General features: G+C 43.1%; 1 protein-coding gene across 1 annotated transcript in view; it reads right to left on the bottom strand.

Annotated features, from left to right (window-relative positions):
- The window catches only part of LOC109898047 (serine/threonine-protein kinase Kist-like), a 24,141-nt gene extending 7,731 nt beyond the window's left edge, over positions 1–16,410 (bottom strand). Inside the window, exons 1-7 of the mRNA XM_020492805.2 lie at positions 15,640–16,410; positions 3,953–4,287; positions 3,334–3,531; positions 2,022–2,116; positions 1,749–1,825; positions 1,373–1,471; positions 5–93 (exon numbers count right to left, since the gene is read on the bottom strand). Of these exons, the coding sequence (XP_020348394.1) occupies positions 5–93; positions 1,373–1,471; positions 1,749–1,825; positions 2,022–2,116; positions 3,334–3,531; positions 3,953–4,287; positions 15,640–15,943 (1,197 nt within the window). The 5' untranslated portion in view covers positions 15,944–16,410. The remainder of the gene's footprint in view (positions 1–4; positions 94–1,372; positions 1,472–1,748; positions 1,826–2,021; positions 2,117–3,333; positions 3,532–3,952; positions 4,288–15,639) is intronic.

Here is a 16,410-nt window from a genome sequence, read left to right as displayed (position 1 = left end):
TTACCTGTCCTTTGCCTGGGTTCTCCTTGGGGATGAGCAAAGAGACCACAGAGCCATACTTCTGACACTCCTCCGTCATGTCCTCCAAGATGTCTGACAACACAACATCATCATGCTAGTTAGTCACAATATCAATGTGATCAGTGTAGGAAATGCAAATTGAAAAAGAGAAATGGGGGGGGGGTATTTTTATATGGGGTGTTTTCATGTATTTTTTAAAATTCACAATGTAACATCTTACCATTTGTTTTAAAAGGTATAGTCAATGACGCATGAAGTGGGAAGGCTTGAGAACTATACAGCCTTTGTACAAGGTTGAAGAAGAGGCGGGACGGTTCGAAAACTAATGACGCCATTTTCAGTTTATAACCTGTGGTAAACTGTATCATGTTCAGTACTCTCGAGAATAAACGCTGCTGATTGATTTTGAGACTGGTCTCTGTCCATTTTATGCAAATAAGGGTCTTACAAATTCTTAGGAATGGACAGTGTTGAATTGAAATTTGTTTAATAAAACAAAGGAATTTAATTCCTGTAACACAGACCCCTCGTCTTACCGGAGGTAGCTGTTCGATCTTGCCGATACACGAAAACCCAGCCAACTGTATATTATCCATGTCGTTGTTCAGCCACGACTGTGAAATATAAGATATTACAGTTTTTAAATGTCCCGTTGGTAGGATAGTCTTGAATGGAGCTCATCCAGTTTATTCTCCAATGATTGCATGTTCGCCACTAGGACAGATGGTATTGGTGGGTTACCCACTCACCGTCGAATTCTGACAAGGCACCCGGATCTGAATCAGCGTCTGCTCTTCATGCGAATGACAGGGATTTGAACCTGGTCCGGGGGCCGACTCGTTAAAGAAAAAATATATACCACACCCCCTTAAGCCTTATCGCTTGATTATAATAATGATTGAGCCAACTTACACAATCATATAATATATTTTTATGATCATGTTTGTTAATATGTAGGTGGAATAATCCTATCTATTATCATTGTAGCCTATTACAATGTTGGATAAAATCTTTGAATTGGATCATTTCCTTTGGTTTTGTATTCAGTTAGCACAGTATGTATTCATTCATATGATCTCATTTTAGAATTAATGTGCTCTACCCTGACACTTGTTTTAACCATGTCTGATGGAATTACCAAATTTTCACCCAAGTGTTTGAAAATCACAATTCATAAGTCGCAATATCTGCCCCCCCCCCATTCTAAAAAGTTTGGGCCGTTATTTTGGAAATCTAGGGACAATATTCCCTAAAGCTCTAGTGTACTTCCGACGTTGATAGTGATAATGAGCAACTGTAGGAGCAATTTAGTGTCAGAGGAGAAAGTCGGTTAAAAAACGCTGTACCCTACCTTCATACTCCTCCTCATTGTGCAGGTGGCCGTCATCAATCAGGTTGAGCAGGCGCAGAACAGGAGAGGGAAGCAGAACCAAGTCTTCTATGTGAGGAGCTGTCACACACACAATATTCTCTCAGTCAATAGGTTTAAGAGGCCTTTTCCAGGGTTTATACAGCTCCACCAACCCCATTCTAACCACATGAAATAATCTTGGGTGATTTCAATGAAAATTCAATATGCAAATGTCATAAAGAGGTAGATGTTTACAAGCAGAGGGAAAGAGGGGTTGGGGGGGGTGAGAGTGGAGAGAGAGCTGGTAAAATTATGCTGTATTACAAGCTATCAAGCTGGCTGAGAGGAAGGTATGTGCCCATATCGACTGAATTACCAAAAGGAATGCTGAAGAAGGGGCTAAGCAGGGCCTTCTCGGCTGTGCCTCTGTGCTTGGGGTTGTTGTGAAGCATACTGCGGGAGCATACAAATGTCAACGTTAGGTACCTCTCTCGCAGGATAATCATCATTCATTTCAATAACTTTCCAATGTTGAAAATGACAACTTATATTTAAGGGAGTGCAGAGTCAATTTGGTACAATGGATCAAATGTCTGCATATACCTAAAAACAAAAAAAAATGAATGTGGTCCTGAATGAATGTTGTTACCTTTTGATAAGGTCTCTGAGGTGATAGACAGGGATGGCAGGAACCACCACACTGTTACTGGCAAAGATCTGGTCGACTATTGCTGCACTGTTGTCCTGCAGGAGCAAAGAACAATAGGCTGCAGAACAGCAGTTTGGACAACACACCCATGTCTATCTGATACATGTGCATTATCTATCGATCTATCTTTCTGAAGAACATATCAATTTATTAGCTACAGGTGGAACAGCGTCCACCTAATTCCTAGGAAAACAAGTACCCATGTCTCTATTACAGTCCACTGTATGTCTGGTTATGTAATCACAGCGGGTGGCGGTATAAGACCTTGAAACAGGTTAACATTCACAAGGCCGTGGGACCAAATGGATTACCAAGACGCAACACCCTAGTGCCCTCTAAGATCATGCGTGCTTAGTCCCCTCCTGTACTCCCTATTAACCCACACCCCCATCCACATCCACATCGACGGGGCTGTAGTGGAGCGGGTCGAAAGCTTCAAGTTCCTCAGTGTGCACATCACTAAGTAGTTAACATGGTCCACACACACACCAACACAATCGTGAAGAAGGCACGACAACACCTCTTCCCCCTCAGGAGGCTGATAAGATTTGACATGGGCCCTCAGAACCTCAAGTTCTACAGCTGCACCATTGAGAGCATCTTGACCGTCTGCATCACCACTTGGTATGGCAACTGCTTAGCACCTGACCGCAAGGTGTACAGAGGGTAGTGCGTACATCACTGGGGTCGAGCTCCCTGCCATCCAGGACCTTTATACCAGGCAGTGTCAGAGGAAGGCCCTAAAGTGTCCAAGATTCCAGCCACCATAGACTGTTCTCTCTGCTACCGTATGGCGAGTGGTACCGATGCACCAAGTCTGGAACCAACAGGACTCTGAACAGCTTCTACCCCCAAGCCATAAGACTACTAAATAGTCAACCAAATAGCTATCTGCATTGATACTTTTTGCACTAACTCATCACATACGCTGCTGCTACTGTTAATCATCTATCCTGTTGCCTAGTCACTTTACCCCTGAATATATGTACATATCTACCTCAATTACCTCATCGACTCAGTACTGGTACCCCGTGTAAATAGCCAAGTTACCATTACTCATTGTGTATTTATTACTCATGTCCTTCTTTTTTTCCATTGTTGGGAAGGGCCTGTTGACAATAATGTTGACAATAATGTGTTTAAAAAACAGTCATTTAAGCAGGTGTGTTAGTACTGTGGTGGAACAAAAGCCTGCACACTCAGTATAGTAGCAATCCAGGCCCAGAGTTAGATGGCCAGTCTGTGGACATACCTTCCACTCGGGTGTCCTGACGGTGTCTTTGAGTTTGATGCCTGAGTACATCTCCAACAGGACGATTGCCAAGCTCCAGAGGTCCACAGCGGCCGAGCAGCCAGAGTCACCACCCACCTCCATCCCCGCCTGGGCCAGGGAGTATTGATGCTCAGCCTCCGGGGCACGGTACCCATCTGTCTGGATGTATTTCACATCCTGAACACAGAAAATGGAGGCTAAATGATTCACACAGAGAATATTGTATATTTTGTCCATTCTAGCACGACTACCATCTAGTCAGGGACTACAGCTTACTCCAACATCTGTCCTCCACCAGTTTATTTATTTTAACCTTTTATTTGTCATTTAGCAGATGCTCTTATCCAGAGCGACTTACAGGAGCAATTAGGGTTACATGCCTTGCTCAAGGGCACAACAGATTTTACACCTAGTCGGCTCAGGGATTTAAACCAGCAACCTTTTGGCTACTGGCCCAATGTTCTTAACATCTAAGCTACCTGCCCCCATACCAGAGGTGTACTCATTAGTGCAAAACGTTCCCAGTGAATTCACCCCTGGTTCCCCTCACCAGAGGCCTACAGTCAGAGCCAAACCCCTATTCTTCAGTTCAAATTACCTGGTTGCCCTCTTTGAAGCTGAGGCCAAAGTCGATGAGTTTGAAGCACTCATCGTCCGCGCTCCAGAGCACATTGCGGGGCTTGAGGTCGGCATGAACATAGCCCTCTCTATGGAGGAAGGCAAGGGCCTCCAGGACGTCCCTGGCACAGTGCTGCACCAGCCACATGGAGTGGCCCTGCTTCTGGGAACCACCACACTGGGGGCTGCAGGCTCGGCTTTGGGTACTGGCCCTCACAAGCAGCTCAGACACACTGACGTCCAGCAGCTCAAGCAGCAGGCAGTGCGTGGCCACACCCAACTGGCTGCGGTTGGTGAACACCCCGTACAGCGTTACTGTGGAGACAGACAGGAGGGGTTAGGGTTACAGTCAGCACAGATTTGATTGGGGAGTGAAGGAGGTTACTAGGGGCTCTGTTTGAATACTCAGAATGCATCCTTCCTTCATCCCTTCCTATTGTAATCACTGATGGGATCCGTAAAGCAAAGTTAACAAAAGGTTATAAAAAAAGCGTGTTGTGAAAACATGGTGTATTATATGAATGTTTACGTATTATGAATGCAAAATAAGTATATATGGTGATATTGAGGAGGTAGAATTGAGGTCATAATCAAAACCATATCCATTTATGGCCCAGTCCTTCAAAAATGTGGTGATTATCAATAAACATAAACAGAATTGTTTTATATAGGGGGCAAAGTACTCTCCAATATCTTATCTTCCTTTGAATTGTTTTATAGCAAATAAAGAGCATGGACCTTACACAAATGAGACGGACAAGGTTGGGTTATTAGCAATGTTCCCTCATTTTTTCTAGCACTGAGCAAATTTCAGGTCTGCGGAGCGCAAAATTTAATGTTATGAAAATTCTGAGCAACTCCCAGCACAAGCTTACTGTGAATGTAGGCCTACCAGAGTGGTCTACCATTAAAAACAATGGAGAAAATGCATCCCATAACATTTTAACGTGGCAATAGCTCTATCATTTGGCTTACAGTAGCAGCTAATGTGTGGGGTCCAATGTAGGCCTGTTTCATGAGACCTTTGGGGGGGGAATGCAGCGCTTGACATTACCATTATTTACAGAAAATCAGACAAATTATGCTACCCTCTTCCTATTGGCTACTTAGCTTATTCAAGAACGTGTCAAAATACAACACTGCCCCTTTAAGACACAAACAAAAAGCTCTTTACCTGACAGCTTTTCAAAGATGTCTAGAAATGCACACATTTTGTGCTCTTGTAGGAAGCAATCCCTCCCCTATTGCTGACTACAAAGTATCTATAACTGAGCTAATAACTCACTAACTAGCAAAGGATATGAACAAAATGTAAACGCATGGCTACATGCAGCTCTCGCTTTGATCTCAAAACAAGCTCATAGACTCACGACACAGCTGCAAACACAGTCCAGTTCAAAGTAAATGGCACAGACCCATAGATAAAAATGGTCTATTTGCAAATAGGTCTACTGCCGTTCTGATTGGTTATACTGCACCGGTTTCGTAGTGTACGGATGAGTCCTGCACAACAAAATAATCCTACATACTTTGTTTTGGTGTGTTGCATTGAAAGTAGCTAATATTGCATTGTTTCGAACCCAATTCCACAGTAAAGGGAAACGTTGATAGTGTTAACTAACAGGGAAAATTCTAGAAAGTTGAATGAAGTTCAATCTCGTGCTTCTCTCGGTGGGCTGATATTACTTATGCACCCTGCACAGCAGTCCAGGGGAGAGGCGTGAGCGCACGCAGTTTAGAGGGAACATTGGTTATTAGGATGCTTGAGTACAAATCAGGCTTATCATGAGTTTGTTTGACGTGACTGAGATGGGTTTTATGATATGCCAATCAAGACTTTAAAAACCAGTATTGCCAGGAAGAAGTATGGTTACATGCACACAATAATACGGTTGAGGTGAATCGTCAGATTAATATAATAGAATGTTTAAAACCTTTACCTGCTTTGCAAGAAGAACGATTTCTTTAGCCCACGATTTACTCTTAAAAGAGCCTACGATTACTGTTTTAGGTCCAAGGAATTTATTTGTTAATTTTCAGAGGTAGACAGGCTCTGGCACCCAACAACTCCATCCCAAACTTGAATCGACTCTCAATTGCGATACGGTTCTAGAAACATAAAAGCCTTCACTTTCATATCACATCATATACACTTACTGTACTGGCTTAATGAACAGGTACTTAACGACAACACGTTTCTGGAGGTTTTCTTCCCTTACACACAGGGGTTCGGAGAATGCTAAATAGCTAATTAGCGCAGGTGGTCACACTGTCGTCGGTGGATCTTCCGTAAACACGCAGTGTAACATCAAATCAAATTGTATTGGTCACATACACATGGTTAGCAGATGTTATTGCGAGTGCAGCGAAAAGCTTGTGCTTCTTGTTCCGACAGTGCAGCAATATCTGACAAGTAATATCTAACAATTCCACAACAAAATACCTAACACAAATTTAAGTGAGGAATGGAATAATAATATATAAATATATGGATGAGCAATGTCAGAGCGGCATATGCTAAGACGCAATATATATGTATATACTGTATTCTATATATTGAGATGAGTAACGCAATATATGAAAACATAAGTGACATTATTAAAGTGACTAGAGTTCTATTTATTAAAGTGGCAAGTGATTAGAAGTCTGTATGTAGGCAGCAGCCTCACTGTGCTATTGATGACTGTTTAACAGTCTGATGGCCTTGAGATAGACAGAGACTGAAAAACAGTTTCTCAGCTTTGATGCACCTGTACTGACCTCGCCATCTGGATGGTAGCGGGGTGAACAGGCAGTGGCTCGGGTGGTTGTTGTTCTTGATGATCTTTTTGGCCTTCCTGTGACATCGGGTGCTGTAGGTGTCCTGTCGGGCAGGTAGTTTGTCCCTGGTGATGTGTTGGGCAGACCGCACCACCCTCTGGAGAGCCCTGCGGTTGTGGGCGGTGCAGTTGCGTACCAGGCGGTGATACATAAAAGTTTGTGAGTGCTTTTGGTGCCAAATTTCTTCAGCCTCCTGAGGCTGTTGCGCCTTCTTCACCACACGGTCTGTGTGGGTGGACCATTTCAGTTTGTCAGTGGTATGTACGCAGAGGAACTTTAAAAAAAATGTTCCACCTTCGCCACTGCGGTCCCATCGATGTGGATAGGGGGTGCTCCCTCTGCGGTTTCCTGAAGTCCACGATCATCTCCTTTGTTTTATTGACGTTGAGTGAGAGGTTATTTTCCTGACACCATACACTCACCTCCTGCCTGTAGGCTGTCTCTTCACTGTTGGTAATGAAACCCACTACTGTTGTGTCGTCTGAAAACTTGATGATTGAGTTGGAGGCGTGCATGGCCAAGCAGTAATCATGGGTGAACAGGGAGTACAGGAGGGGGCTGAGCACACAGCCTTTTGGGGCTCCAGTGTTGAGATCAGCGAAGTGAAGGTGTTGTTTCCTACGTTCACCACCTAGGGGGGGGTGGCCCGTCTCGAAGTCCAGGACCCAATTGCACAGGGCGGGGTTGAGACCCAGGGCCTCAAGCTTAATGATGAGCTTGGAGGGTGCTATGGTGTTCAATGCTGAGGTATAGTCAATGAACAGCATTCTTACATAGGTATTCCTCTTGTCCAGATGGGATAGGGCAGAGTGCAGTGTGATGGCGATTGCATTGTCTGTGGACCTATTGGGGCAGTAAGCAAATTGAAGTGGGTCTAGGGTGAGATTGAGTATGTCCGTAAACACACCAGCCAGCTGGTCTGCGCATGCTCTGAGGACCTGGTTAAATGCGGTGGTACACACTTTCAGTTTTGTGGAAATGCTGCCATCTATCCACAGTTTCTGGTTAGGGTAGGTTTTAATAGTCACAGTGTGTACAACATCTCCTATGCACTTCCTTATGAACTCACTCACAGAATCAGCGTACATGTCGATATTATTCTCTGAGGCTACCTGGAACATATCCCAGTCCAAGGAATCAAAAACAATCTTGAAGCCTGGATTACGATTGGTCAAACCAGCATTGAATAGTCCTTAGCACGGGTACCTCCTGCTTGAGTTTCTGCCTATAGGAAGGGAGGAGGAAAATGGAGTCGTGGTCAGATTTGCTGAAAGGAGGGCGGGGAGGGCCTGGTAGGCATCGCGGAAGTTAGAGTAACAATGGTCCAGTGTTTTTCCAGCGCGAGTGCTAGTCGATATGCTGATAGAATTTGCTTTGTTAAAATCCCCAGCTACAGTAAATGCAGCCTCAGGATATATGGTTTCCAGGTTGAATAGAGTCCAGTGTTCCTTGAGGGCCGTCGTGGTATCGGCTTGAGGGGGGATATACAGTTGAAGTCGGAAGTTTACATACACTTAGGTTGGAGTAGTTAAAACTACTTTTCAACCACTCCACAAATGTCTTGTTAACGTCTTGGTCACATCCGAATTAAATGCATGCCCAAATATAACTGCCTGCTACCCAGAACATACGATATGCATATTATTAGTAGATTTGGATAGAAAACTCTGAAGTTTCTAAAAAAAATAACTTATTTTGGGGGGGGGGGGGGGGGGTTCAATGGTTTTTCATTGGGAATCCAGATTTCTAAGGGACATTCTTGCAGTTCCTACCGCTTCCACTGGATGTCAGTCTTTAGAAATTGGTTGAGGTTATTCCTTTGTGTAATGAAGAGGTACGGCCATCTTGAACGGGGGTCACTTGAAGTGTACCTGTTAGATAGTGGAGCGTGACCAGAAAGCTAGCTACAGTTTGTTTTCCTCCTGTATTGAACACAGATCATCCCGTCTTCAGTTTGTGACGTAATCTGCACGGAGCCTTCACCGTGCACTGCCACTTTAAGAGCGCATGAGCAGTAAGGAAGGAGGAAATAAAGAGAGCTCGTTCAGCTCTTTGGGGAGGAGCGACAGTTTGATTGTGTGTGCTGTTGCAGAAGTTTTGTTTGTTTTCAGCGTGTGTAGTTTATAAAGTATTTAACTCAATCATCGGTGTGATCGCTCTAGATCGTGGTTGTTTTTGTTTGGGACCGCGCCCGTTATGGATCGCATGGATTAGTAGCAACATTGTTGCGAAGCTTTAACATACAAACCAACAAACAGTACACCAGCACGCCTGAAGATCACAGCTAAGATTTATATTTTTCTCTTTCCTCTTGTTCCAGTCCTTTACCCTGCAACAGACTCTATTTTTTCCAATGCACTTCCCATTGAAGTTCATTAGAGCTGGACTATTATTGCCCTGCCAGAAGTATTTGGATGGACATTTTAGTTGAAAGGGAGGTTGCTTGCAAGTTGTATATTGTGTGGACTGTATTGAGGTGGGGTGTACTAATGACATGTGGCCGAGAAGGCTGGACATTTTTAAGGCCTTTGTTGTGTCGATGAACACCCCCCACATTCATCCACTAGAAAATAATACAGATTTTTGCAAATCCTCTGACTGGGTTCATTCTTGTATGAAGTTGCTGTGAAATTGCTCTGCCATTATTAGTATTATTGTATGAGGTATTCTTGTTGGGGTTACCCCTGTGCTGTGATGTGGGTTTTATATGGTGTGTATTCTCTTTTCTCTCCACTGGCTATCTGGTAAACAGGCTACACTCTAGACAGTCTCTTCTGCTGATGTGTGTGGGTCTGGTAGTGGTACTCTCTATTCTACTCTTTTCCTTTCGGCATGGTTAATGCCTTCCTGGCGCCCGAACAAGCTTTCTTTACCCCTCTCTAATAAATACCGCTATAAGTTGTATTGTTTATTTACATAAATTACCTACGGTTGTATTACAAAAGTAGTTTGATATATTTTGGCAAAGTTCACAGGGAACTTTTGAGATATTTTAAGTCACTTTGCGCAGGTTGGAACTGGTGTTTTTCTGGATCAAACGCGCCAAACAAATGGACATTTCAGATATATATAGACTGAGTTAATTGAACAAAAGGACCATTTGTGATGTTTATGGGACATATTGGAGTGCCAACAAAAGAAGCTCGTCAAAGGTAAGGCATGAATTATGTTTTTATTTCTGGGTTTTGTGTCGCGCCTGCAGGGTTGAAATATGCTTCTCTCTCTGTTAACGGAGGTGCTATCCTCAGATAGTAGCATCGTTTGCTTTCGCCAAAAAGCCTTTTTGAAATCTGACATGTTGGCTGGATTCACAACAAGTGTAGCTTTAATTTGCAATCCTGCATGTGTGATTTAATGAAAGTTTGATTTTTATAGTAATTTATTTGAATTTGGCGCTCTGCATTTGGCCAGGTGGGACGCTAGCATCCCACATATCCCAGAGAGGTTAACAAACTACAGTTTTGGCAAGTCGGATAGGACATCTACTTTGTGCATGACAATTAATTTTTCCAACAATTTTTTTGACAGATTATTTCACTTATAATTCACTACATCACAATTCCAGTGGGTCAGAAGTTTGCATACACTAGAATGACTGTGCCTTTAAACAGCTTGAAAAATTCCAGAAAATTATGTCATGGCTTTAGAAGCTTCCGATAGGATAATAGACATCATTTGAGTCAATTGGAGGTGTACCTGTGGATGTATTTCAAGTGCCTACCTTCAAACTCAGTGCCTACCTTCAAACTCAGTGCCTACCTTCAAACTCAGTGCCTACCTTCAAACTCAGTGCCTACCTTCAAACTCAGTGCCTACCTTCAAACTCAGTGCCTACCTTCAAACTCAGTGCCTACCTTCAAACTCAGTGCCTACCTTCAAACTCAGTGCCTACCTTCAAACTCAGTGCCTACCTTCAAACTCAGTGCCTACCTTCAAACTCAGTGCCTACCTTCAAACTCAGTGCCTACCTTCAAACTCAGTGCCTACCTTCAAACTCAGTGCCTACCTTCAAACTCAGTGCCTACCTTCAAACTCAGTGCCTACCTTCAAACTCAGTGCCTACCTTCAAACTCAGTGCCTACCTTCAAACTCAGTGCCTACCTTCAAACTCAGTGCCTACCTTCAAACTCAGTGCCTACCTTCAAACTCAGTGCCTACCTTCAAACTCAGTGCCTACCTTCAAACTCAGTGCCTACCTTCAAACTCAGTGCCTACCTTCAAACTCAGTGCCTACCTTCAAACTCAGTGCCTACCTTCAAACTCAGTGCCTACCTTCAAACTCAGTGCCTACCTTCAAACTCAGTGCCTACCTTCAAACTCAGTGCCTACCTTCAAACTCAGTGCCTACCTTCAAACTCAGTGCCTACCTTCAAACTCAGTGCCTACCTTCAAACTCAGTGCCTCTTTGCTTGACATCCTGAGAAAAAAAATCAAAAGAAACCAGCCAAGACCTCACAAAAGAAATTTCAGACCTCCACAAGTCCGGTTCATCCTTGAGAGCAATTTCCAAATGCCTGAAGGTACCACGTTCATATGTACAAACAATAGTATGCAAGTATAAACACCATGGGGCCACGCAGCCGTTATACCGCTCAGGAAGGAGAGGCATTCTGTCTCCTAGAGATTTACGTACTTTGGTGCAAAAAGTACAAATCAATCTCAGAACAACAGCAAAGGACCTTGTGAAGATGCTGGAGGAAACAGGTACAAAATTATCTATATCCACAGTTTTTTTTTTTTTTTTTAAAGAGTCCTGTACGGACATAACCTGAAAGGTCGCTCAGCAAGGATGAAGCCACTGCTCCAAAACCGCCATTAAAAAAACCAGACTACGGTTTGCAACTGCACTTGGAGACAAAGAACGTACTTTTTGGAGAAATGTCCTTTGGTCTGATGAAACAAAAATAGAACTGTTTGGCCATAATGACCAACATTATGTTTGAAGGAAAAAGGGGGAGGCTTGCAAGCCAAAGAACACCATCCCAACCATGAAGCACAGGGGTGGCAGCATCATGTTGTGGGGGTGCTTTTCTGCAGGAGGGACTGGTGCACTTCACAAAATGGATGGCATCATGAGGGAGGAAAATTAAGTTGCTATATTGGAGCAACATCTCAAGACATCAGTCAGGAAGTTAAAGCTTGGTCGCAAATGGGTCTTCCAAATTACCTCAAGCATACTTCCAAAGTTGCTGCAAAATGGCTTAAGGAAAACAAAGTCAAGGTATCGGAGTGGCCATCACAAAACCCTGACCTCAATCCTATAGAAATGTTGTGGGCAGAACTGAAAAAGCATGTACGAGCAAGGAGCCCTACAAACCTGACTCAGTTACATCAGCTCTGTCAGGAGGAATGGGACAATTCACCCAACTTATTGTGGGAAGCTTGTGGAAGCGTCATGATCAAGGGCTACGATTTCCCTAATAATACTGTTTACATGGACACATCTGAAATCGTGCTACTTGATGACGTAAATTAATTTAAATAAATGCAGAAAATGACTGATCAAAATAAAATGTTCTACAGCGACCATGTTCCGGGGCGGCAGGTAGCCTAGTGGTTATAGCGTTGGACTAATAACCGGAAGGTTGCAAGATCGAATCCCTGAGCTGACAAGGTCGTTCTGCCCCTGAACAAAGCAGTTAACCCACTGTTCCTAGGCAGTCATTGAAAATAAGAATTTGCTCTTAACTGACTTGCCTAGTTAAATAAAGGTAAAATGAATAAATAAAAATGTTATTTTTGCAAAGCCTATTTTTTTTCCTAAGTTTGTATGTGAAAACTGAAAGTTTGTATCTTAGAAATAGTTTTTACAAACTCATGCAACACATGCAAAAGGGCTGAGGCTTGCGCTACCAGTGCTGGCACATGCGTAGATCATACACTGGAAAGCGAGAAGGGTGCAATTGCAGCCCGCAATTCAGGGCAACCCCTCTTTTCAGCCCGCAACCCCTCTTTATACTTCTATTGGTACATTTTTCAGTTAGGACAGGTGGGAGGCAGGGGCGCTCCAGTACAGTAGGTGGCATTAATGCACAATAATATTGGATGCCAGCCACCGATAAACCCTGCAGAAGAAAGGCCGGTAGCTAGCAAGCTGTCGCCCCAGCCTCCCACGCGAGCGAGAGGCAGGGGTGACCAGTAGACAGTGTCCTTCACCCCTGGCTTTCGGGAACTGTTTTACTGCAGTTCTGTTAACGACGGTGAGGGCAGGTGTTCGGCAGGCGGGAGCCAAGGACACAGTCTAACGGTGACGCTCCTGCTAGCTAGCAAGGAGGACTCCGGTAGGCAGGGGCGGGGACTCCAGTAAGGGGGGGGGTTCCTGCCAATAGAAGAATGCCAACATGCCGTAACGCCCCAAATTGTGGGCTCAGTTGCGCACTGTTGAAAAGACAATTAAGCTATTTACATGTACTAATACATTTTAAGATTAAATCAAAACCGAAAATGTTGTGACGCTACGCCCATATTCTTAAGAATTGCATTGTGTGCTCTAAAAGCAAAGAAATAGTGTCCCCTGCTTGTATACTTCGAAATGTTTACGAATATAGTATGACATCCGAGCACTTGTGGCATACTAAATATGTCCATACTATGACCAATAAGCATACTACATACTCAACTTACGTCACAATAGTACAGTTAGTATGAGTATTTGAACATTGCTCAGGTGTTTTAATCAGCATATGCTTACTAAGATTGACCTTAAGCCGATTAAGATAAGCAGAGTAAGGTGTTTACATGACTATTGCCATATACTTGGCCTACGTTTAATATCAAATGATTAGTGTGCATGTAAACACTCACAACTTACTATGACAGATCAGAGACAAGATTGATGTGTGAGACTTGGTTGTAATTAGAGGTCGACCGATTAATCGGAATGGGCGATTAATTAGGGCCTATTTCAAGTTATAACAAATCGGAAATCTGTATTTTTGGATGCCGATTTTGCTGTTTTGTTTTTTTACACCTTTATTTAACTTGGCAAATCAGTTAAGAACACATTCTTATTTTCAATGACGGCCTAGGAACGGTGGGTTAACTGCCTTGTTCAGGGGCAGAACGATAGCTTTTTACCTTGTCAGCTCGCCAATTCAATCTTGCAACCTTACGGTTAACTAGTCCAACGCTCTAACCACCTGCCTCTCATTGCACTCCACGAGGAGCCTGCCTGTTATGCGAATGCAGTAGAAGCCAAGGTAAGTTGCTAGCTAGCATTAAACTTACCTTATAAAAAAAATCAATCAATCATAATCACTAGTTAACAACACATGGTTGATATTACTAGTTTATCTAGCGTGTCCTGCATTGCATATAATCAATGCAACGCTGGGGGATGATTTAACAAAAGCGCATTTGCGAGAGAAAAAATTCCACGACTGTACCTAACCATAAATACCACTGCCTTTCTTAAAATCAATACACAGAAGTATATATTTTTAAACCTGCATATTTAGCTAAAAGAAATCCAGGATAGCAGGCAATATTAACCAGGTGAAATTGTGTCACTTCTCTTGCGTTCATTGCACGCAGAGTCAGGATATATGCAACAGTTTGGGCCGCCTGGCTCATTGCGAAACTAATTTGCCAAACGTTTACGTAATTATGACATAACATTGAAGGTTGTACAATGTAACAAGAATATTTAGACTTATGGATGCCACCCCTTAGATAAAATACGGAACAGTTCCGTATTTCACTGAAAGAATAAACGTCTTGTTTTCGAGATGATAGTTTCCGGATTTGACCATATTAATGACCTAAGGCTCGTATTTCTGTGTGTTATTATATTATAATTAAGTATATGATTTGATAGAGCAGTCTGGGCGATGGTAGGCAGCAGCAGGCTCGTAAGCATTCATTCAAACAGCATTTTTGTGCGTTTTGCCAGCAGCTCTTCACAAGCATAGCGCTGTTTATGACTTCAAGCCTATCAGCCTAATGGCTGGTGTAACCGATGTGAAATGGCTAGCTAGTTAGCGGGGTGCGTGCTAATAGCTTTTCAAACGTCACTCGCTCTGAGACTTGGAGTAGTTATTCCCCTTGCTCTGCAAGAGCCGCAGCTTTTGTGGAGCGATGGGTAAAGCTGCTTCGAGTGTGGCTGTCGATGTGTTCCTGGTTCGAGCCCAGGTAGGGGCGAGGAGGGGGACGGAAGCTATACTGTTACACTGGCAATACTAAAGTGCCTATAAGAACATCCAATAGTCAAAGGTATTTGAAATAAATGGTATAGAGAGAAAGTCCTATAAATACTATATTAACTGCAACCTAAAACCTCTTACCTTGGAATATTGAAGTCTCATGTTAAAAGGAACCACCAACTTTCATATATTCTCATGTTCTGAGCAAGGAACTCAAACGTTAGCTTTTTTTTACATGGCACATATTGCACATTTACTTCTCCAACACTTTGCATTATTTAAACCAAATTGAACATGTTTCATTATTTATGAGGCTAAATTGATTTTTATTGATGTATTATATTAAGTTAAAATAAGTTCATTCAGTAATTGTTGTAATTGTCATTATTACAAATACATTTAAAAATACATTTTTAAAAATAAAACTGCTGATTACTCGGTATCGGCTTTTTTTGCTCCTCCAATGATCGGTATCAGAGTTGAAAAATCATAATCGGTCGACCTCTAGTTGTAATGACAGATTTGCAATCAGCTGGACAAGAACACAGACCCAAAGTATCCAAGGTTAAATGAGGCTACACCCTTGGCAATAAGACTCATCAATTGATTCTCACATAGCCTAGTCATGGGAGGCACACTAGAAAACGATCACTAATTCCAGAGATTGTGCACAGTACAACCATATTGCAACTCAAACATTTCTTACCGATGTTTTTGTGTCCTTGTATGTCTTCCAGCACGGACCTCTCCTTTTGGTACCCGTAATCTCCACTCTGAGTGTCAGCCTGGAACTCCTTAACCGCGGCCGTACTCGCCCTCCCCGAGCTCACACGGTATACTGAGGCCGAGACGCCTCGCCCTAGCCGGGTCTGGACGTTCCAAAACTCTCCAAATATTTCAAACAACACCGGCTTCATAGCCTGATCAACGCTTCCAGGAGATCCTGCCATCAACACTAAGCTATCTGGACGGGGTACCTTCCCACTTGAATCTGAACTACAGTGAGCCATTGAAATTAATGTCAATCAAGCTAGCTAGACAGCTGTACGCAGCTGCGAAAACATAGCAATCAACCAACGAGACACCCCGATAAAAATAACAAACGCATCTACGTTACACAAGCCAGCACTGCAACGTGTCGATCGTGGAACTTAATAAATCAGTTGCGGGCTTCAAGTGTAGCAGCCAATAGCAATACTTATGTTCCTAGCTATGTTGACATGTAAGCCACGTCGCATTTGACAAATTCTGCTGAATGTGAAAAGTTGGCTACCTTCACTGGCAAGATAGCCAAGTTAGTCCGACTCAAACATCACCTTAAACAACATGCATGCAGAAGTAAACCAAATAAACGAACAAATTGCACGCACTGAATTAAAACACTTTTGTTAAGCCAAGTAGTTTGCATTTCGAAAAGTTTCTTCTTGATTTTGAGGAGAGAGACTTTTGTCATTGTTTAGCCGGCCATGTTCCCGGA

This window comes from Oncorhynchus kisutch, linkage group LG10, assembly GCF_002021735.2.
Source record: "Oncorhynchus kisutch isolate 150728-3 linkage group LG10, Okis_V2, whole genome shotgun sequence".
In the NCBI taxonomy this organism is placed as follows: Eukaryota; Metazoa; Chordata; class Actinopteri; order Salmoniformes; family Salmonidae; genus Oncorhynchus; species Oncorhynchus kisutch.
The sequence above is the reverse complement of the archived record's forward strand: the minus strand, read 5'-3'. Positions and strand labels throughout refer to the sequence as shown.